Source organism: Chenopodium album, chromosome 2, assembly GCF_948465745.1.
Source record: "Chenopodium album chromosome 2, dcCheAlbu1.1, whole genome shotgun sequence".
Classification (NCBI taxonomy): domain Eukaryota; kingdom Viridiplantae; phylum Streptophyta; class Magnoliopsida; order Caryophyllales; family Amaranthaceae; genus Chenopodium; species Chenopodium album.
In genome coordinates, this window is record NC_137835.1 from 81,706,886 (window position 1) to 81,731,466 (window position 24,581).

Below are 24,581 nucleotides of genomic sequence, written 5' to 3' on the forward strand. Positions count from 1 at the left end.
TTTGAAAAAAGTAGACACTGAAATTATGGAAGCTTGTAAAGTTAGCTTGCCGTGTAATAAGGATTGGGCCATAGATCTCGGGCCTGAATTCTTCAAACAGGTGAACATATGGCTGGGCCATGTAATCTTAAAGGAACTTTTTATTTTCAAACCCTTATATTGGCATTATTCTTAAGGCAAACCCAGCACATGGCACTTGGACAAATCAACCTATGAATAGTTCTAAATTGTAAACTGATTTTCGCACACCCATATGACTTGTGAGAGCATAGTTTTAAGGCTCTTCTCACGTAGAAGTGTATCAAAATCAATTTTGATGTGCCTAAATCATTTTCCTTCTAAACCCGGGTTACCTAATATGTATACAAGATCCCAATATGCTACATAGTTATGTTAAAATAGCCTAAAACTGTCATCATACTTGTATTCGCGCTCCAATACGCGTGTACCCAATGGGGAGGGAGGAGGGAGCAGTGGAGTATTAGGTAACACTGTTTTTAACTTTCCAAAGTACTCTTGGGATCAGCCGTTCTGGTAAAGTCAGGGAATTGGTTGAGAATTTCTTAACTAAATAGAAGGAGATTCTATGATGCAGAGTAAAAAAAAACCAGAGATCAGACTTAATAGTTATTATTCTGATCTTAGTGAATAGTAAGAGTTCCTTAACTTTCCACGGCCCTTGACTTCAATATGGCCAGGAAAGTTTGTAATAATAGTAATAAACCAAGTAGATTCAATGTTAAAAGGAGACAGCAAACATCAAATGACTGTATATACATATACAAGTACTATTGTCAAATTTAGAATTGTAACCATACATGTATATTAGCAAAAGTTAAAGCATATAGTGGAATATAATGATTCAGATTGCTGTACATTCAAAATTGGGAGCTAGTATATGAGATAATGGTTGAAACCTGAGTTTGCCGATAATTTCGCTACTTACAGAAGGTTGAGACATAAAACTGGTCCTTAATTTGCCAAGTCTCCTTCAAGTCCAATTAGAACAGTATCTATGTGGTCCTCAAATTGCCAAGTTTCCTCCCAGTTCAATGACGACACTATCCATCATGTCTAACATGTCTGTAATAACAAAAGAACAAAAAAAAATTCAGATAATTGAAGCTGAGTAAATTAGCAGAACAGCATATCCTGTTATATAAAATAAGCATCACAATATTCCTGAAGTATTAGACCGTTCATCATTCATGTATACCCTTAGATTCAAGAAATATAATTTTAAAACAGGTCAATCTTTATTTGAACAAGGTGTTTCATGATTTGAATTTCAATTTAAGTAATGTGCGAGAATGTGATATTGTATTGTATATGGAGGCCACTCTCAGGTGATGTATCATGTATGACGGAAGTATTAATCTTCTATCACAGTATTAGAAAGAATTGAGAATGATTGCATGCCCTCAAGCACTTGTGATCATGTTGATCAAAGTCCACTTTTATAACAGAAAATTAAGATATAGAAAGTAGCCTTCCTGTCCATATTTATGAATTATAACCAAAAGCATACTAACCTAAGATTTTGTCTGCTCCCCTTTTCTGGAAAACAATAAGCATAAAGTTAATATACAGAGAAGAAAAAAGACATCAGCAACAAGAATATTCAAGTAGCAAACAAATTGGAAACCTAAAGAAATACGTGGTACATGAAACAAGATTTTTTTGTTGTTCCACAAAGTAAACAGTCGGCTTTGTTGCAGAACCAGCAAGAAATATATTGTTACAGCCTTACAGGCCGCCAAGCTAGTAATAGACCACTATATCATTTCTATCATCAAGTATTAATGGACAACTTTCATACGTAAATAAAAACGTATCCTGCACATCTCAATTAGAACCTAAACTCACACATGAGAAATCCTCTTAGAAGTTCCAATACTTTTACCTGTAAGGTGCAAGATGGTGAAGCATCTAGCAGCTGGATAATAGACATGGTCAAAGATCTGAAAGATACCTCTTTGTAGAAACGGTTCAGATCTTCTGCCGGTACTTGAGGTATTCCTATAGAATACATAGTTAGTCGATGAAAGTAAATAAAAGCTAACTACGTGCAAAATAGCTTATAATTTTGCTTTGTACCTAGATTAGTCTCAGTGCAACAATCAGCGAGAAGTGCAGAAAAGCTCTGAGGCAATGCAACATCAGTGTTCCCAACAGCAAGATCCTGAGCTGCTTCCTCAGAACATGAGTAAGGATCATGTTCCTGGATAATTGAAGGTAGCAGCAGTGGCCTATGCTCTTCGTCAACCCTTAAACAAGAAGATCAATCATCAATTCTCTATTTTAGCCTTACATGGTTGTTGCTTAGTTGTGCTAAATTACAACAAGGTGGAAGATTTCTTCAAGAAAGAGATGGTTTCATACCCCTCAGAGCATGAGTATGGATCATGTTCCTGGTTGATTGAAGGTAGACGCAGTGGCGTATGCTCTTCATTGACCCTTAAACAATAAGATCAATCATCAATTTTCTTTTTTAGCCTTAAGTGGTTGCTTCTTATGTACAATTTCTTCAGAAGAGATGGTTTCATACCCCTCATTGAGCACACTGAGTGATAAACTTGAACAATTTCTTCCTTCCTTCACACTCTGTTATAAAAAGTATGATATTAAATTTCAGCCACAGTGTCTACCCTGGTTGAAGATGTATGTTACTATGATTGCAGTAACATTGACAAATTCACAATGCTGATTCACCTTTAATGACTCCATGAATTCCTGTGACTCTTTAGAAGAGGAGAAACGAAGCGCAAACTTTTGAATCTGAAACATCACATAGGTCACAAAAAAAACGTCAGGCTCAAGATTAGAAAGCACCAAGACATTATCATAAGCAGGATTTATTTTTAAACAAGTTTTTCAAAAGTTGGAAACAAAGGAGCTGCGTATGAAGATGTATCATGTTAGCACTGCCAGAGAGAGCATTTTTTTATTTTGAACAAGGCTTTGGCTTTGGATCCTCCTGTAAACAGCAGTTGACACTCGAGGAAAACGAGCATCGCTTCCCAAATACCACAACAGCAAAGACACTGATGGCCTATCAGCAAGAACTAACATTGAGCACTGCACAATTTCTTTCCAAAAGTAAATTGTTTCAGAAGACGAGAATTTTCCTAGTCTTTCAGATAAAAATCTGTCTAAGAAGATCACAGAGATGCTGAGAGACAACATCAGGAGCTCATGTATGTCAGGAGCTCACTTGGATAAATGGATAATCATGGGAAAATAGTTTACAATTAGTCATCTTCAGAGCCACATACATCAAGTAATCATCTTAAGATTCTGGACTATATAGATTCTTTGCTAAACTGATTGCAAAAGGTTGTCTAGAGCAAAACCTTAAAATGTTAAACAGCAAGTCAGCAAGAAGTGTGTTAGCCATGCATGAAAGAACTCAAAGAAGGCAATCAATGGAAATCCCAGTCTAGAAGCTTGCCTGGCCCATGCCATCTCTGTAACTGGCAAATATTACTCTGCTTCCTCTAAGAGCACATCCTGAATCATCGGATCCCTGTGGCCACGTAAAATTCAGCTTTGAAATGTAGTGTTCTTCCTGCACAAACAATCACCCAGAATAAAAATTACAAACAAATGTTAATGCTTCTGCTGTTTTGTTTCACCAACAGTAAGATGCTAAAAAACCAGTAACATCTTGTATAAATAGATTCAGTTCCCAGGCAAGAAAAAAAGGAGGGGAAGCTACAACACCAGGATGGCTTTTGCATAGAGAAAGAAGAGCACTACAAAACTGCATAACTGACTAATCTATATGAAAAACTGAAAATCTTCTCAAGTTGTCTAACGACTACATAAATGAGCCAGTACATTACAGAAATCAAAGAACGATAACAATGATAGATTTTTGTCAATAGCCCTTTCTTGTGTGGAGTACTAATGATCAATCGAGGCTCTCAAAACAACCATACACAACATGCATAAAAATCATTATAAATTTCATTAGGTACAAAACATCAATCTGAGGCAATAGCAAGGACCAAGGTTAATTTGTCCATGCTTCAAAGTTATTCAATGGATTTGTATAAATTTAACCCATCCACACAGCTCAGGGGGCACAATCCGAAATAAAGTTTCCAAACATTGTATTTTGAGTGTTGTAAATCAACCAAAAAGAGTACCACAGCAGAAATCATAATTCCTAAAATTGCACTAAGTAACTACATAATTGGACTCCAACCTTAACTTTTTTAATGTGTACATTCTGGCAAAATGTAAGATATAGCCAGTGCATATTGATTAGTGATAGTATGTAAGCATTTCTCCAGAATTTTCTGATAAAATCAGAAGGAATCACATTAAAATGATCATATAGGAACTTCAGAACCACTCACTGCTACTTATACCTAATCAATTCACGAACATAAGAAAACAAAGATTAGAACACTGAATATAGACAACATTATCGTATCTATACAGTTGCACATTTCATTATTGAGGAAAGTCTATGGCAAAGCACCATACGGTGCGCCTTGAGCACCATAATTTGATCTTTGCTTGAACTAAGATAAAAGGCAGCAAGGATTTCATACCCCCATATTTTCTTCCTTAGTTAATTATCTATAACATACATACATACTCTTTCAGAAAATTTCACAATCATTCACAACACTTGAAACCTCAATAAATTATCTACAAAATAAGTTATCATACTAATCAATGACACCAAACCCATACATTTAACCTTCGCTTGTATATTACAATTTATTATGGAGTAAAAATCAATTATACCTGGGGTTACAATTTTCGCTTAACCCACCATAATTCTTGCAACACTAATCTCTCTCCACCCCATAAAATTTTGTATTAGGAACACCCTCTCATATTAAGTACCCACTAATAAGATCACCCTTAAAAGCCCAACAAAATTAGGACATTTTAGATCCATAATCAATCAAATAACAAACCACCCATCTCATCTTACTCTAACCTTAGGAAACATTAACTTCCAGCCACATTCAATTCATAAGTTAACAACAACCCACATCAGAAATTTACGCAGGGAATCCAAAATACAGGTCGTTTAAGTCCATACTCATACATCAAACACAGACCTTAATTCCTCGAATGAACAAATACCCATAAACCCACAATTACTCTATAATCCAAACCCTACTAGACTTCAATTGATCCGGATCCGACCCAGAACATCCCCTAACAATATACACACAAGTATATCAATCTAAAAAGTTCGATGAATCATGGAAAAATTTAAAGTAGTCGTTGAGACATATAATCAAACAGTTGATGGGCAACCCAGAAGGGAACTCACATAAATACTCTCACCAAGGGAGACAACGAGAGTAGGTTCAGAAAAAGAAAGATCAAAGAGAAGAATATGAAGAGAGACATTGGAAGAAGAAGAAGGAACCCAAGTGCCCTTCAAACGATCCTTCCTGCCAGCGTAAATTGGGCGGAGAAAAGAGGAAGTAGGAGTTGAGGAAGAAGTAATTGGGAAGTTGAAGAATCTAGCGTATTGGATTTCCCAGTAAACATTGTTTATCATTGCTCCGTTGGTGGTTAGGGCGGAACCATTGTCAGCCATTTTCGTCTTCTGGTTTCACCATCAAAGTCGTATACTACATATTTTGGGTGTGCGCTACATACGCTATTTTATTCCCAAAACCCACGAGGGAAATTGTTGTATAGATATAAACGGAATTTATTTGATTCTAGATTTCTAGGTTAAGAGAGGTGAAATTTTTTCTAGTTATTCAGCAAAGAACATATAGTTCTTTTATAAAGAACATCCAGTTTTATATGTTTTTTTGTAAATCTAAAGAACATTTGTAATATTAGTAAATAACATGATAATATTAAAGAACATTATTCATATAGTAAATGTACATTTGGTATAAATGATCATGTATGTATATAAAAATGTACATTTTACTGTATTATAATGTACATTGTATTATATTCTAATGAACATATATGTTATAATGTTGGTTACATGTTTTATGTACATTGTATTATTTGCATCATATAAGTATATGAAGAAAGAACATTTTACTGTATTTTAATGTACATTGTATTATTTGGATCTACAACTTTTTCTAAATTTGTCTATTTGCTTGCTTTCTTCTTCCAAAATATATTAATTGGTTTATCTTCTTCAAGAATTTCATTTTATTTCTCATTGCAACAACAAAATTATATCAAAATCGCAATTAATTTTCAATCAAATCAAATATTACAATTTTCAATCAAATTTATAAAAAACAAACACTCAAACTCAAAATAAACAAGTATGAATGTCAAATAAACAAGTATAAATGTCGAATTTGGTCTTACCTTTCGTTTTTATTTGTCATCTTGAACTATTTTGGGCTCAAAATTTCGAATTTCTTGAAATTTTGTTTGAAGTTTGAGGAATTTAAATGGGTTTGAAGTTTTGTTTGGAGAGAGAAAGTGAACTTTTGGTAAAAAAAAAATTGAAATGATTTGTAATTAATGTATGGTAAAAAAAATTAATTAGTACTATCTATCTATTTCATTATACAAAATTTCTTTTAAAAAAATATATATATACAAAATTGTTGTATAAAAAACTGATGTACATTACAAATGAACACTATGTTCTTTTATGTATATGTCCATGTACATTATAAATGACTACTATGTTCTTTTATATGACCATGTTCATTAGTATATATCTGAATGTTCATTCCGCCTTTTTGTATTTTGGAGCGGATGCACCATGTGGATCGTGCATCCGCCTCCATGAACCAACTATTAAAGAGAGGATAGTTAAAAACTGACCTGAAAATAATTTACTTAACGCAATTTGTGTAACCTACTAAACTCAACATAGTGATCTAGTATTATATGAAGTATTAGGGCTTGTTCTGATATACTGAGTTGAACTGAATTGAGCTGATTGAAGCTGAATTGAGGTGAATATTTTATGAGAGAAGGAAATTGGAAACTGAACTGAACTAATTGAAGCTGAACTGAATAATTTATGAGAGGAGGAAATTAAGAACTGAACTGAACAGAACAAACCCTTATACCAGCAAGTGCATAAGTTAATTTCAAAATAATTCAACTTGAGTTGAATTGAACCAATTTGCAATATTCAATTTGACAAACTGACTTTAACTTTATTTTGTACAATTTTTTTTTTAAGGTTCCAAATCGAATGGAAAAGCATATAAATATACCTCCTCCGTTTTAATTTAATTGACTAATCCCCTTTCGGCACCTGATTTAAGGAAGGAATTAGATGTCTTCAAAAAAAAAAAAAAAAAAAAAAGGAAGGAATTAGATAAACGGTTAAAAATTCTAAAAAAAAGATAGCTACCAATAAGAGGGATGAATTAAGGGTTTACAGTATTGATTTATTTTTGTTTTCGCTAATCTCTTCTTTAAACGTAGTGCATGTCAAATGATTATTAGTCAAGTCAATAAAAAATGAAGAAGGTATTTTAGAAACACTCATATACACTTTGGCATACCAATAAGTCTATGTAAGATTGTTTATTTTCTTCCTCTCTTCTTATTAAACTATATTCCATAGTCCATAAGTCCTTATGAATCATTTTTTAGTTTGATTTTGGAGTTTTTTTAAAAAAAATAGTTTCAAATCCATGTACTACTACATATTGTATTTGTATATAATGAAGAATAACAACTTTTACAATTAAATTACAAATGCATGTACTTAGGGCTGTTCATCGGTCCAAGACCGGACCAACCCGGATAAGACCGAAGACCGAAAATTAGAATTTTAAGAACCGAAGACCGGACCGATTAAGTTAGGACTGAACCCGGACCGGACCGAAAGAATCGGTCCAAAACCCGAACCGGACCGTTTTAAGAATTTTTTTAAAAAGAATATTAATTTTTAATAAAGTCAAGGAAAACACAAAAAAAATATTGGAAAAACGATATTGTAACGTCATTTTTGCGTCTTTTTTTGTATGTTTAGTGCAAAAAAACTTATAAAGTTAAAGTATTCTAAGCTTATTAAGGATAATTTTAAACGTTATTTAAGGTTTCACACATATTTTTTATAAAAAAATCGGACCGGACCGAAGACCGGAAAAATGAATTTCAAGACCCGAAGACCGGACCGATTAATTCGGTTTGGTCCGGGGTGGTCCGGTCCATTTTTTCGGTCCGGACCAATTTATGAACACCCCTACATGTACTACTACCTCCATTTATAAAATGAAATGACAATTCTACCCCTATTTATCATCTGAAATGGCAAACCTATCCACTGATGATAGGAATGCGGCTTAAACCCGTTAGTTGAAGAATTCATTGTGGATTTGTCGATACCAGGCTAGACCTTGTTCGCGCAAGGATTTGTGTAAACTAATGAAGCCATGAAAAAACGAGCTGAGCTAGATTGAACACAAATATATCTATGAGCTAGATTGAACACAAATATATCTATGTTCGTATTCAATCTCATTTATTAATCGAGCTTTAAAATTTGTTCAAACTCAATCAATTTATTAAATAAACAAACATGAACGAGCTTCAATTTAGTTTGATCCCGATTAGTTTATCGAGACACTAGGCTCATTTAATTTACACCCCTAATGAGGAATATGCTCTAGTGCCCGCTGAGGTGATGGTTGTGAGCCTCCACCTATGTCGCGTGCCAACCTTCTAAAACTAGCAGTGGCTTTGTTTTTGCCTTGATAATTTCCGACCCTAACAAATTTCCATTCACCACCTTCGCTCTTGCTTAGCTGCCATCTTTTTGGTCCAACATCTAAAATCAATCAAAATCCAAAGCATATAAGTATTTTTTTCAATTTAAACAAACATGTATTATATGAATATCGTACCATTAGCAAATGAAGAGGCACCCGATGTTGCAAAACCATTAACTTGAAAGAAGACTCCTGCTAGGATGGACAATAACAACAACCATTTGAGAAATAATGTGATCATATCTAGATTAAATAAATATAACGTATACTTTGTATGTATTTATAAATAAAGAGCTCGCTTGATTAGTTTATATCTCTTTGATTTTAGTATGTTTATTTCTGTAATCTTGTACTAGCCAGCATTTTCTGTTTTTTTCTAAGTTGAATGCAAATATTTGACTTAATATTATTTTTATTTACACCCAAAGGTCAGACTAGTCGTGTTAATTGACCTGGTCATCATGAAGTACAAGTAGGACCGTTTATGTCGTCTTGACTTTTGACCCTTTCAACATATCCTTTATTTTATTTTTTTTGCCGAATCTTTCAAGGAGTCGTGAGTAAATCAACAAGGCCAACTAGTCAAGAATCTACAAGGAGGTGTCTAGTGTACTTGGAATATCTCGACACCAAGTTTTGAGGGCGGTTAAGAGATTTGTAAATGGCACCCTCAATGAATTTGACATGCTGAAAAATTTACCGGATAATCAAAAATTAGATTGGATCTATAATTTTGCGTATAGATGAGTAGTAGTGTTGTAAGTTTAGCGATAATTAGAGTTTAGTTGGAAGTCTTGGAACTTAGGTATTGAAATTTAGAATTTAAAATTCCATAGTTTCCCAAACAACAACTAGAATTTGTAATTCTCTTGTTTCCCAAACAAGTATTTGAATTTGAAATCCTAAATTTGAAATCATCATATTTTCCAAACAAATGATTTGAATTTAAAATGTAGAATTTCAATTTCGGAATTTGAATTTTATTATTTGAAACAAAATCCGCATATCCAAACGCAACCTTACGGGCATTAGCATCACAAATTGTCTTTGATTATCTAGGTATAATAAGAATTTCAATGATGTTGATGATCCTCTTCATTCCGCTGAGGTGATGGCTGTGGGTATATCCTGCGTGCCAGTCTTCTAACCCTAGCAGTAGCCGTGTTTTTGCCATCGATGGTAGTAAATTTCCAATCACCACCTTCGCTCCTGCTTAGCCACCACTCTTTTGGCTCGTCATCTGAAATCAATACAAAATTTCAAACAAACACATATATAAATACTATGTACGTAGTTACGTACTTTATATTAGGTATTATACAAGAATATAGAATATAATAACACCAAAATTCAAAGAAATTAAATTTTGTACCATTAGCAATTGTAGCAAAACCATTTACTTGAAATAGAACCGCCGCTACAACGAATAAAAACAATAACCATTTGAAAAATAATTTTCTCATTTCCAGAATGAGGACTGGAGCTAATTTATTTATTTATTTTTTTTTTTTTTTGGAAAGAGGACTGGAGCTAATTTAATTACGAGTAAATTAGTTCTCTCTTTTTGTTTTGGTAAATTTTTTCTATTTTCTTTTTTATCTTGTAATAGCCACAAAAATCTGTATATATATACTACTTGAAATATGTTCTTTTTTTCTCCAAGTCACATGTGAAAAGTTGACACTTTGTGTACCATGGACGATTTTTATTGTAGTCTTGTTCATGGGTCCAAACAAGATAAGCTTCACAACATATACGTTTTATACATGAGATTTTTTTTCATGAACGAGCTTAGTTATAAACTTAATAAATGAGTTTTGTACTTTGGACATTTGAAATCTCAAAATTAAAATAGTAGCCAAATTTTAATCATAAAGTTATGCATAAACAAGTTTGTTTATGAACATAAATAAATGAGCTTGTTCAATTCATGAACATAATAAAAAAGTCGTCAAGTCGTTTGCGATTATAATAAATAAACGAGTTGTTCATGAACATATTTGAACGAGTATATACATATGTTCATGTTCAAGTTTATTTGTTAACCGAGCTTTAAAATTTATTCAAGCTCAGCTCGTTTATTAGATCAATTAAACAAATTAAACAAACATAAACGTGTTTCAACTTAGCTCTAGCCCGAGAAGTTTATTGAGAATCTCGGGTCATTTACACCCTTAATGAGGAATATGCTCAACTGCCCGCTGAGGTGATGGATGTGAGTCTTCACCTATCTCGCGTGCCGACCTTCTAAAACGAGCTGTACCTAGTTAATTCCCCAGATAAACAAATTTTGTTTATCTGGGGGTATAATTGTCTTTTCAAGTATCAGTTGAGGGGTACATGTGTCTTTTCATGTACTAGTTAGGGGTATATGTGTAATTTCCTCACCAAACAGTAAAAGCAAGGTGCAAACAGTAATTAGACAGCTCACCAAAAGTACTGAATAAATGACCACGCTTTTTCAATATATTAACAAAATTGCCATCAAATTAACAAAAAATCGTTTATCATTGTATTTGCCCTTCTAAAACTAGCAGTGGCTTTGTTTTTGCCTTCATAATCATAAATTGCGACGCTAACAAATTTCCATTCACCACCACCTTCGGTCTTGCTTAGCTGCCATCTTTTTGGTCCAACATCTAAAATCAATCAAAATCCAAAGTATATATAAGTATTTTTTCTATTTAAACAAACATGTATTATATGAATATTGCAACAACTTAAAGTGATACAGCCAGACCTAAATGGAAGCACAACTTATGACCGATTTAAAAGAATTATCGTACCATTTTATTTTTTTAAACCACCCTTTTAGCTTATATCCTTTTAGCAATTAGACCTTGGATTTGAAAGTGTGATGGGAGCAAATTCTTCACTCTGTTATTGCTGAGAGCTTGAGATCGACTTAAAACACTGTAAAGTTGAGATATCTGTCACCTCGGCTCACGTAAAAGTTGAGTGAAATATTTTCTACACACCCAAGTGTACCGTGCATCCAACTAATCTAAAGTAAGTTTTTGCTCTTCATTTGATGATTAAATGAAAAACAATTATCAAAATAAGAACAAACGCTGATGAATGTGCCGTACACCTGTCCATTTAATCATTAACTATGACATCAATCACTTACAATTTGAAAAAAAAAAAAAAAAATTGCTTACAATTTGAAAAGAAGTAAAGAACACGTCACAAACTCAAAACCGATGTCATGCAACACAATCAATGTCATGCAGCTATCAGAACACAGCACAATCGATGTCATGCCTACAGCCTACTAAGAGTACTAACCAAGGTTTGAACAATCGTGTTGACATGGTCACCGGAAACAAATGTAAAAATAAGGATAATTATATATATATATGGAGTATTTGTTATGGAGTCATGCATTGATCAACTCTTGACAGTCTAGAGGTTTGACACTTTTAGCTGTAGTGAATTCTTTCGATGGTTTATAAATCATAGGTACGTATCATGTGAAAATGCACATTGTAATCAAGACTTAATTGAATAAAGGGTAATGTTATATGTAGCCCTAAGGACTATATATAAGCATTAAATGTACTCTTGGAAATTGTATAAAATTAGAAATTCCTGACAAAAACACGCGTAAATCAGTGTTATTAGTGTTTAAATTTTGATGATTTCTTAACTTTTTACGATTTTCAAGTGTAAATTTAATGCTTATATGTAGCCCTAAGGGCTGTGTATAACATTTTCCTTAAATAAATACTTAACGCAAGATAGATTGACGAGATACTACCCTCTTTTTAGCCTCAAATTGAAATTTCATGGAAATTTATACTTTCCTAATGAACCAAACGACCCCTAATTGTTTATTTGAAGTTTTGAACTACTGAATTTCAAAAATAAAAAAATAAAAAATAAAAGTTTTCAATTTCCATTTAGGGGTTGGGGGTGGATGCATTAACTTCATTCATCAATTTGAAAAGACCACAAGTTTGATTGATGTCATGCGGGAGTGACAAGATGACCACAAGAGTATATGTTCAAAGGGGAAAGATTTTGGCAAATCCCTATGTGAGAAGAGCATAGAAAATCTCTATGTGAGAAGAGCATAGAAAACCCCTATGCTCTCACATAAGGGTGTGCCAAAATCAATTGGGGGTGTGCCAAAATCATTTCCCGTTCAAAGGCCTTATATTTCACAAATATAGTTGCACTTTATAATTTTTTTTTTATGCTTGTTAATGCAAATCTTGTACCACTTATATCTCTGATTACATTTCTGTAAAACAATTACTCCATATACAATAAGTCAATAATATAAAGTTGTCGATCCCGATCACACAACTTGACGACTATACTATTCCTTGATGCATAAAAGTAAGGATGGCAACGGGTCGGACTCGGAGCGGATTATGCTAAATCCGACTCCGACCTGACAGGAAGTCGGAGGTTAAATCCGACATCCGACTCCGACATCTGACTCCGACTCCGACTTCAATATCCGACCTCCGACTCCGACTCCGATCCGACCTGACTCCGAGTTTTTTTTTTCATTATTCAATATACTTTGAGATGTTGGGATATTTGGGCCTTTACGTACAACCCACACCCAATGCCACCATGACCCACACAAAAATCCACTATCTATTGGAGTCGGATAATCCGTTAAAGTCGGAAATTTGTCGGAGTCGGATTTTTTTTCTCGGATTTTTTGTAGGATCCGACTCCGACCCTCCTCCGACTCGGAGTCGGAGTATTTTAACGGAGTCGAACTCGGATTACTTTTTTCTCGGACTCGGAGCGGATATTTTACCTCGGATCGGGGCAGAGTAGGGTCGGATCCGGACTAGATTGCCATCCCTACATAAAAGCCATAAATTAGAATGATAAAACTATACTATGCATACTCTAATACATATATTTATGCACATATCACATGATTAAACTATTACACAATACAACGTCAATACATAAAACTAGAAATCAAGATAGAGTTATATATCGTACTATACCATCCATATCTCCAAAATTTCAACTTAAAGTTTACCCCGGATGAATATTGAATTAGATTTAAGGATTGGTAGGATTCTAGGATAATTTCACGGCGATCATCCTTAAAATGACTACTATTATACTAACTTTTTATTGGCTGATTTTGATTTATATTTTAATGTCAAAATTAATTATAAATCATAAAATTTTAAGGATGACTGCCATAAAATTATCAATGATTATGATGATCTTCTAATGCCCTCTGAGGTGATGGTACTGATGGCTCTGCTATCCTCAGATTCCTCACCTCACGTTCCATCCTTCTAACACTAGCATTGTCAATATTTGTGCCGGCAACAAATTTCCAACCTCCATCATCTCCCTTGCTTAGTCGCCATTGTTTTGGTTCAACATCTAAAATGAATAAAATCAATAAATTAATAAACCCAAAGAAAAAGTTTTAATTAATTAAGTTTATGTGAAGTAACACTTTTGTTTTATACAGGAAAAAAAAAAAAAAAAAAAAAAAAAAAAAAACTCATACGACATCTACAAAGAATATTGTACCATTAGCAAACAAAGTAGAAGCTGACATTCTTGAACCATTTGCCTGAAAGAGAGTCGCTTCTACAACGAACATTAGCAACAACCATTCAAGAATTAGTGATCTCATATCTAGAAAGAGGAAGATCAGAGGATGGATTATAAATTTACACGTCGAATTGAACTAGCTTAATTAGCTTATCTCTCTTCTAGCTAGCAATTTATATATGCATTGATATACTTGGAAAATGCCCTTTTTTTTTCATGCCGTGTAAGCTAGGTAAGTTGGAAAACTCAGAACAGTCATGTTGAAATAATCATAGTCAACTTTTCACATATATATTGTTAAAAGAATTCATGTATATTGACTTGAGTTTTGAGTCCTTTTGGACAGTTTTTCTATATATATCTAGCTGATTAGTGACTTTTGGACGATAAAATAAAATACATTCATACCTACTTCGTACGACGGTGTGAAGTATTAACACTAGCTATTTTTTTTTTTTATCAAACCAGGTCATAGGATAAGACTATAAATCACCAATGTAATTAGTCACAAACAAGTTTACGAAGTACTACAAATTAATTTAATTATTCTTCTAGCAAGATTATTGTAGCTAATTAAGATTAAAATGGAATGTGCATACAAATTAATTAAAGACATAAAATAAACTAATATAATTAATACTCTTAATATTAATTAATTACACAGTACAAACCTAAATCAAATATGATTAGGGTTAATAAGACTTTCGGAATAATGCACCACACGTTGAAGGCGGCGGGCCCCGAAACCTCCAAAATTTTGAAAATAGTATAGTGCACCCGGGTGCACCATGCGCATGGTGCACCCGGAAAAAACATTAGGCTTATTTTAAAGAACATGAGAAAAAAAAAAAAAGAACATACGAGTGTTTGAAAAAGAACATGCTAGTATTTGAAAAAGAACATGCATAATAGTGTTCAACACAAGAATATGTTTGTGTTTGACAAAGAACATGGCCTCCGAAAAGAACATTAGGCATATTTTAAAGAACATGGAATAAAAAGAATATCTTAGTGTTTGAAAAAGAACAAGCCAGTGTTTGAAAAACAACATGCTAGTATTTGAAAAAGAACATGCATAATAGTGTTCAACAAAAGAACATGTTTGTGTTTGACAAAGAACATGACCTCCGAAAAGAACATTAGGCATATTTTAAAGAACATGGAATAAAAAGAACATGTTAGTGTTTGAAAAAGAACAAGCTAGTGTTTGAAAAATTAACCTTGCTTGGTTATCTTCCAGTTGGCTTCAATTCATTACTATTCTTCTTTCTCCTCTAATTGTTCTTTTTTGAACAACTTGTACTTTATAGCTTTAATTTTATTTTTTTTTTAAAAAAAAAACCCCAAATTCCCAAAATTAAACACTTTGACTTTAAAATTATTGACGAAAAACAATTTGTATGTACAAAATTTATACTTACATTTTACTTGAACCACCATTTGTTTAAGTTTGAAGGTTGAATTGTTGAAATACGTTCAATTTTTTCTTGGGTTTCACTTTGAAGATGAACAATTTTGCTATTTTGAATTTTTTTTGAAAAATAGAAAAAGATAGAGAGAAAAGTTATGGAGAGAGAAAATGAGTACTTTGGAAATGATTTTTACCCAAATTCATTGAAATTCTTAAATGAAAATGATGGTGTAAAGGAGAGTAAAAATTGGCAGCAAGAAAGAGGGTGATAGGAAGGGAAAGAGGAGTGAGAAATTGCAGGAGAAGAGAGTGATGGATTTGCAGTTGCAAGAAAATAAAAACATGTTCATTTTTTACCCATGTTCTTTTAAATATACTAAATGTTTTTTTGGGTGCACCATGTGCATGGTGCACCAACCACAAATTACCAAAATTTCTCAAAAAGCGTGGACATTAGTCTTCAATTTTGGAATTTTTTGACTTTTTTTCGGCCAGAAATAATAATTGCCGAAATGTTTATCATGGTCCCTATACCCTCCAGGAGTCCCATTGGGTTGGTGGAACCATCCAATTTGCCTTTAAACGACCAATTTACCGGTTTACAACTTGCATCGATTTCATTAACACTACAAGAAAACAGCAAAATTGCGACGGAAAAAGTTCGTCGTAAACTATGTAAATTCCGTCGTAAAGTTGATTTACGACGGAATTCCGTCGTAAATGGTTGTCGGAAAACCCTTTGTAGGAAAATGGCCATTTTACGACGGAAATTCCGTCGTAAACCAACTTTACAACGGAAATAATATCGCCGGACTTGGAATTGGCCTTTGATGAATTTCCGTCGCAAACTTCCGACGGAAAAAGTTCCGTCGCAAAGCTAGATTACGACGGAATTTTCCCTCGCAAAATATAATTTGCGACGGATTTTTCCCTCGCAAAATATAATTTACGACGGAAAATTCCCTCGCAAAATATAATTTGCGACGGAATTTTCCCTCGCAAAATTTAATTTACGACGGAAAATTCCGTCGCAATGTATATTTTTACGACGGAAAATTCCGTCGTAAATTATATTTTGCGACGGAAAATTCCGTCGCAAATTATATTTTGCGAGGGAAAATTCCGTCGCAAATATGTATTTTACGACGAAATTTTCCGTCGCAAATTGTATTTCCAGCCCAAAACAAATTTTTGTAATTTTCTGCATTTTCAAACCTGAATTTTTTTTAATGATAAATCGACAAAAAAAAAAAACTAAATATTGAGTCCTAAAATTGTTGTTTTAAAAAAATTAATTACCGACCTACGAAATTAGGGTTATGTACATATATATATAATAATTATGTCCTAGTACAAAAGATAGTCCACATTTTGGTATCTATACCAAACAAAAGCTAGGTTAGAGTGATTCTATGCTAGACTAAAGCTAAGCTACGCAATCGCCTGGAAACCCTGGCCTGCTCCACCACCACCCGGGTCGTTCCTAGGGTCTCGATGCTGAGGATGAATGGTGGAACATGAGTCGTTGTTGTTGAGACGACTCATCATCTCATCGAAACTCTCCTTGTATCTCCTCTCCATTTCAGCCATTCGGGCTTCCATTTGAGTTTGGAGAGTTTGCACCCTGTGTTCCATCTGGTCTTGCATTTGAGAAATGACAGACGACGTGTATTGCTGTGAAGAACGGGAACCTCGACCCTGTTTGCCATAGTAGAGCTCTGCACTTTGGCCAAGTCCCTTCACACGCCCCTTCTTATTGCGCCCACCCACCGACTCCCAGTACAACTCATTGGGACTCTTCTGAATCCCCTGACTCCTTGTTTCTTCGAACTTCTTCTGGTAGGTGTCCTACAAAATATTGAAGATAAAAAAAAATATTGTTAAAAAAACAACCAACAATATGGATTTATATCGCATACTTTTAGGTGCCTAAGGATAGAAATTAAGAAAATTAAGCACATAAGTCAATTTTCAAACTAAACATGCCTATTTTCTAAGTTTTCAAGCAAATGTAAGGTTTGTTTCTTCTAACATTCCAATATCTATTTCTTTTAAGTGCCTAAGGATAAAAATTAAGAGAAATAAGCACATATGTCAAATATCGACCCTAACTCATCCAAAATCATCCAAATTTGGCCTATATGGCTAAAACCATGCCTATTTTCTAGGTTTTCAAGCAAATGTAAGGTTTCTTTCTTCTAATATTCCAATATCAATTGCTTTTAAGTGCCTAAGGATAGAAATTAAGAGAAATAAGCACATATGTCAATTTTCAACCCTCACTCATCCAAAATCATCCAAATTTGGCCTATATGGCTAAAACCATGCCTATTTTCTAAGTTTTCAAGCAAATGTAAGGTTTGTTTCTTCTAACATTCCAATATCAATTGCTTTTAAGTCCCTAAGGATAGAAATTAAGAGAAATAAGCACATATGTAAATTTTCAACCCTCACTCATCCAAAATCATCCAAATTTGGCCTATATGGCTAAAACCATGCCTATTTTCTAGGTTTTCAAGCAAATGTAAGGTTTCTTTCTTCTAACATTCCAATATCAATTGCTTTTAAGTGTCTAAGGATAGAAATTAAGAGAAATAAGCACATATGTCAATTTTCAACCCTCACTCATCCAAAATCATCCAAATTTGGCCTATATGGCTAAAACCATGCCTACTTTCTAAGTTTTCAAGCAAATGGACTCGTTCTTTCGTCTAACATTCCAATATCAATTGCTTTTAAGTGCCTAAGGATAGAAATTAAGAGAAATAAGCACATATGTCAATTTTCAACCCTCACTCATCCAAAATCATCCAAATTTGGCCTATATGGCTAAAACCATGCCTATTTTCTAAGTTTTCAAGCAAATGTAAGGTTTGTTTCTTCTAACATTCCAATATCAATTGCTTTTAAGTCCCTAAGGATAGAAATTAAGAGAAATAAGCACATATGTAAATTTTCAACCCTCACTCATCCAAAATCATCCAAATTTGGCCTATATGGCTAAAACCATGCCTATTTTCTAAGTTTTCAAGCAAATGTAAGGTTTGTTTCTTCTAACATTCCAATATCAATTTCTTTTAAGTCCCTAAGGATAGAAATTAAGAGAAATAAGCACATATGTCAATTTTCAACCCTCACTCATCCAAAATCATCCAAATTTGGCCTATATGGCTAAAACCATGCCTATTTTCTAAGTTTTCAAGCAAATGTAAGGTTTGTTTCTTCTAAGATTCCAATATCAATTGCTTTTAAGTGCCTAAGGATAGAAATTAAGAGAAATAATCACATATTTCAAATATCGACCCTAACTCATCCAAAATCATCCAAATTTGGCCTATAAGGCTAAAACCATGCCTATTTTCTAGGTTTTCAAGCAAATGTAAGGTTTCTTTCTTCTAACATTCCAATATCAATTGCTTTTAAGTGCCTAAGGATATAAATTAAGAGAAATAAGCACATATGTCAATTTTCAACCCTCACTCATCCAAAATCATCCAAATTTGGCCTATATGGCTAAAACCATGCCTATTTTCTAAGTTTTCAAGCAAATGGACTCGTTCTTTCTTCTAACATTCCAATATCAATTGCTTTTAAGTGCCTAAGGATAGAAATTAAGAGAAATAAGCACATATGTTAATTTTCAATCCTCACTCATCCAAAATCATCCAAATTTGGCCTATATGGCTAAAACCATGCCTATTTTCTAAGTTTTCAAGCAAATGGACTCGTTCTTTCTTCTAACATTCCAATATCAATTGATTTTAAGTTCATAAGGATAGAAATTAAGAGAAATAAGCACATATGTCAAATATCGACCCTAACTCATCCAAAATCATCCAAATTTGGCCTACATGGCTAAAACCATGCCTATTTTCTAAGTTTTCAAGCAAATGTAAGGTTTGTTTCTTCTAACATTCCAATATAAATTTATTTTAAGTGCCTAAGGATAGAAATTAAGAGAAATAAGCACATATGTCAAATATCGACCCTAACTCATCCAAATTTGGCCTATATGGCTAAAACCATGCCTATTTTCTAAGTTTTCAAGCAAATGTAAGGTTTGTTTCTTCTAACATTCCAATATCAATTGCTTTTAAGTCCCTAAGGATAGAAATTAAGAGAAATAAGCACATATGTCAATTTTCAACCCTCACTCATCCAAAATCATCCAAATTTGGCCTATATGGCTAAAACCATGCCTATTTTCTAAGTTTTCAAGCAAATGTAAGGTTTGTTTCTTCTAACATTCCAATATCAATTGCTTTTAAGTGCCTAAGGATAGAAATTAAGAGAAATAAGCACATATATCAAATATCGACCCTAACTCATCCAAAATCATCCAAATTTGGCCTATAAGGCTAAAACCATGCCTATTTTCTAGGTTTTCAAGCAAATGTAAGGTTTCTTTCTTCTAACATTCCAATATCAATTGCTTTTAAGTGCCTAAGGATAGAAATTAAGAGAAATAAGCACATATGTCAATTTTCAACCCTCACTCATCCAAAATCATCCAAATTTGGCCTATATGGCTAAAACCATGCCTACTTTCTAAGTTTTCAAGCAAATGGACTCGTTCTTTCTTCTAACATTCCAATATCACATACTTTTAAGTGCCTAAGGATAGAAATTAAGAGAAATAAGCACATATGTCAATGTTCGACCCTAACTCATCCAAATTTATCCAAAATAAGCATATATTGAGTTCTACTTTTCTAATTTGCCATATATCAACTCATATAATAAGTGTTTACCGCAATCCTTTTTGCTTTGTTGTTGGCAGCCACTTGGCCTTTACCAGGCACTTCCTTGAAGTGTGTCTTCAAGAAAAGATCATGGGCATTTGGTAATTGGCCTTGGTTTTTTGCAGCCTTTATATGTACATGCAGAAAATCAATGAAAACATGTTAGCCCACCAAAATTCATTAATAGACAAATGACATAATTGTTACTGGTCATATTGTAGGAACCTTACCATCTTTTTAGCATGTTGTACAGATGACATTGAACCTTGAAAGTGGGTCGGCTCAACGACATTTTCCATGGATCCGCCTCTTCGGTTCTTCTTGTTTTGTTCCGACCGCTTCTGATATTTTGGATCAGTGGCAACAATTTTCATCATGCCTTCGTGGACATCCTTATTAAGCCATCTTGGTTTGCGACCATTCAGCCTGTGTGTGATGTTGTAGAACGTGTCACGTAGGCGATTTGCAAACTTTTCTTCGAAAGTGTCCTTCACTTGGTTGTTTAACTCAGGTGCCCACTTGAATTTTTTCTGCAAATCAAGAAAATGTCTTTATTACAAAATTCAACTCCATCAATATAATTTATAAAACATGTATTATGTTAGGTTAAAGTTATCATACGTTGAACAAGTTCCAAAAGTGCTCTCTCGAATCTTCATCAACCTCTCCATAATTCCTCCAAGGCTGAACATAGTAGCCGGTTAGCGAGTCGGAGAGCACATTCTTCACCGGCTTATCATCAAACCTATAATAAAGGATAGACATTCATGTAAGTAGATAATCAACAAAAAGTGAACAAAACATGGTTAAAGTAATACAAATTCACTTTATCAAAGTAAATACGAATTTAAGGATATTTCATTATACAAATACATACGCACCAAAGTGTGGAAGGGTCCAACTCTAGCAAGTCATTAGGATGCGGGTCCTGTAGCTCCTGTTCCTGATGCTGCTGTTGCTCCTGTTGCCCTTTTACATTTCTGACGATTTCTTGAGAGGCCCCCAAATCATGTGCCTCCGCTTCCTCCATTGACTCATCCTCGTCAACACGTACAACCGGAGATTTCCCCTTAGACTTTCTCCTCTTGGACGTTTCTCCTTTATTTCCTCCTCCCATGATGACCACCTAAAAAAGTTGTTAGTACCATAATCGCACATTGTAAATTCATAAATTAGATCCATAAGACATTAAAATAATAAAATGAGACCAAAAATGTAATACAATATTACAAGTCCAAGTAGTCATTAAAAACTAAACATTCGAAGACAATAGTAAAAGGAGTAACTAAATATTCTCCTCTTCATTACTCTTATCACTACTACCACTATCATTATCACTATCATTATTACTATCACTAGTGTCATCTAAAAATACATCGATGTCCTCTTCTTCGTCACTGTCACTGGAGCCAATGTTTTCTTCTTCTTCTTCATCGCTTGAGATAATAAAGCCATCGTCATCATCATCATCACTATCAAGTTCATAGTCTGGAATGTCATTTGGTGGACAAAGCGTTGCATGTACTTGTGGGGAAGGACCCTGCAAAAACTCTAAATCCACTGGAGCATCAATCACCGACCTTTCTTGAGTTCTAAATACAGCCCACCATTGAACCCGATCACGTTTAAGGCTAGGGTAAGATGCATAATACACTTGAGACACTTGGTAAGATAAGACAAATGGATCATACTTGGGATACTTCTTAGTATGATTTACTTCGACAAGCTTGTATTGTTCATAAATGTTCATTCCTTTACCACAATCCATCCAACTACAACTAATCAAAATAGTCTTGTACTCTTTTTCGGGACCGGTGTAGACAAGTTCAATTATGTCGTTTAAAATGCTAAAGTACTCTCCACCGTCCTCACTTGAGACACACACCCCGTAATTCATCGTAGATTTGTGTTTGCCATAGGACTGTGTGTGGAAATTAAAGCCACCGACAAATATCTGGTTCCAAGTTCGAACACGCTTGAAAGGCCTCATAGACAATGCTCGCAACACATCGGAACTTGGTTTTTGTTCTCTCACCTATAACCCTTACGAATACAAGCGTCACACTAATTGAAATGAAATATATTATATTATATTATCACAAATTAATCGAGATGCAATGTTCGAAAAGTATTATCACCTTGTGATGAAACCAATCAGGGAATTCACTTTCGCATTTCTCCATGACATCTTCTCGACGCAAATAAGTTCGAGTACTAAGAATGTAGTCCTCAAACTGCCTAATAGATTAATGACACATGGTTAATCATTGCAGCAATTATATTAAATTTAAGGGATTTTCAAAAGTTTATCGTAAACATAGATACCTTTCGTATTCACCAAGAATGCCGGTATTTCTTAAAACGAACAAATGAGCACGTTCGAGTTCCTTGTCTGAAAGTGCAGCTGGTACTCAAGAAGGGGGGGTTGAATTGAGTACAGGGCAGTGTTAAGAATTATTGGATTTTCTTCTCTATTTATGTAGGGGGACCAGGTGATGAACTGGTCCTGCAGCGGAAACAGAAAATTCAATAAATAATCAACACAAAGATTTAACGAGGTTCAGCTCAACTCTGAGCCTACGTCCTCCACTACCCTAATTACTTTTATTAATCAACTCTGAAAAACAAAAGCAATTACAAATGATCACACTCGTGATCCCCACACCTAACTCTAGGTGTCACTTCGCACTTGAACTCACAAGCACTTGCACTCACACTCGTAAATGCTACCCAATCACTAACCTCTTAGTGATTCAATACAAACCCTTTGTTTCCCTCTAAATGCTTCCTACTCAAAGCTTACAAGAGATAATTACAAAACAATCCTTACTGTGTGCATAAATAGTTTGTAAGAGATGAACTAACTATTTCCCTTAGAGTGTATTTTGAGCTTTCAAAGATAGAGAAGTTTTTCAGAAAAGCTCACTCGAAATTCTGATCGAGTTTTTGCTTTTATAAGGTTGGGAGATGAATTCTTTCGTGATCTTTTCAGATCATAACTTAGGTAAATAGAATATCTTTTATTTTGTAAATAAGAGATATTCTAAGATATTATTCTACTTTCCATAAATGGGTAGAATAATATATTCTAAGTTATATGCGAAATAATTCATCTCCAACTCTGCATAAACTGAATCAATTAGTTTAGTAAATATTCTCTAAGGATAGGAAATATATATTCCAGAAAATATTTACTGAACTAATGTCCAGGTTCATGAAACAAGCTACGAAGCAGCTGTTTCCCAACCTGTTAGTGTCCTAGAGATCAGGTCAACTTTTCCTGATCTCTACAACACTAAATATTCTAAGTAAGGGATACAGATAGCTCACGTACAAACATCCATGCACACTTAACATTATAAAGACTACAAAGATCAACTATCCTAATCTGAGAGACTTCATAATCTTCAAGTCTTGACGGCCTTCCTTGATAGAACATTCTGATACAGATTTCTTGAATGCTTTGATTCAAAAGAACTTCATATTGCCTCAAGTACTTGGGATAGCTGTTCCTGTTCAAAATGTCAGTTGATATAATATAAAACCAACAAGAACCAGCTAGTCAGCTGTTTGTCATCACTCAAAACCTTAAGTGACTCAACAAATTCCCCCTTTTTGATGATGACAAACACTTTGAAGTTTCCTGCACCTGCACGTTAGTGAGAAACAGCAAAGTAAAGAAAGTTCTAATCTACACTTAAGAAGACAAGACTTTCTACTAGACTTTCTACACAGGGGATATCTTGTGTAAAAGACTTATGACACTGATGACTGACCAGGATAGCCATCTTCATTAAAAAGAAACAACTTGTTTTTGGATTTTTGGAAAAAGACACTGAAACAGTTAGTTAATCTAACTGTTCTCTCTATTTTAACTTGTTTTTGTGATTATCTGACTCAAGGAAATAAAAGACTCAATCTAATTGTCTAACAAGGCCTTTTCAGAAACTTTTCAACCTGCTTTTCCCCCTTTTGGCATCATTAAAAAGCATTCAAAAAATAGAATTGCACACCAAAATATCGCAAGTAAGCCAAAAATCAGTAGTTTCAACCACTGATCAATCTCAATGCTGTAGGGTAGCACAAACAGGTTATTCAATCACATGAAACAGAAAAAGCTTAAAACTGTTCAGGATTACACACCAGAAGGTTAGAAACATAATAGAAACCACACTGCAT

General features: G+C 34.0%; 1 protein-coding gene across 3 annotated transcripts; it reads right to left on the minus strand.

The window, feature by feature from the left end:
- Positions 1–733: 733 nt before the first annotated feature.
- Positions 734–5,667, minus strand: LOC145589786 (uncharacterized). 3 transcript variants are annotated; one of them, XM_081646482.1, is made up of 9 exons: positions 5,303–5,667; positions 3,452–3,568; positions 2,713–2,778; positions 2,549–2,604; positions 2,383–2,457; positions 2,098–2,267; positions 1,973–2,019; positions 1,533–1,557; positions 734–1,083 (listed from the first exon to the last, which is right to left on the minus strand). In XM_081646482.1, exons 1-9 carry the CDS (start codon positions 5,573–5,575, stop codon positions 1,025–1,027), a joined length of 888 nt encoding a protein of 295 aa, XP_081502608.1. In that variant the 5' UTR covers positions 5,576–5,667; the 3' UTR covers positions 734–1,024. The 3 variants fall into 3 exon arrangements, with proteins under 3 accessions (XP_081502608.1, XP_081502601.1, XP_081502617.1); XM_081646475.1 differs by having other exon boundaries at positions 1,904–2,019; XM_081646491.1 differs by lacking the exon at positions 1,533–1,557 and having other exon boundaries at positions 1,051–1,083; positions 1,904–2,019.
- Positions 5,668–24,581: the final 18,914 nt, after the last annotated feature.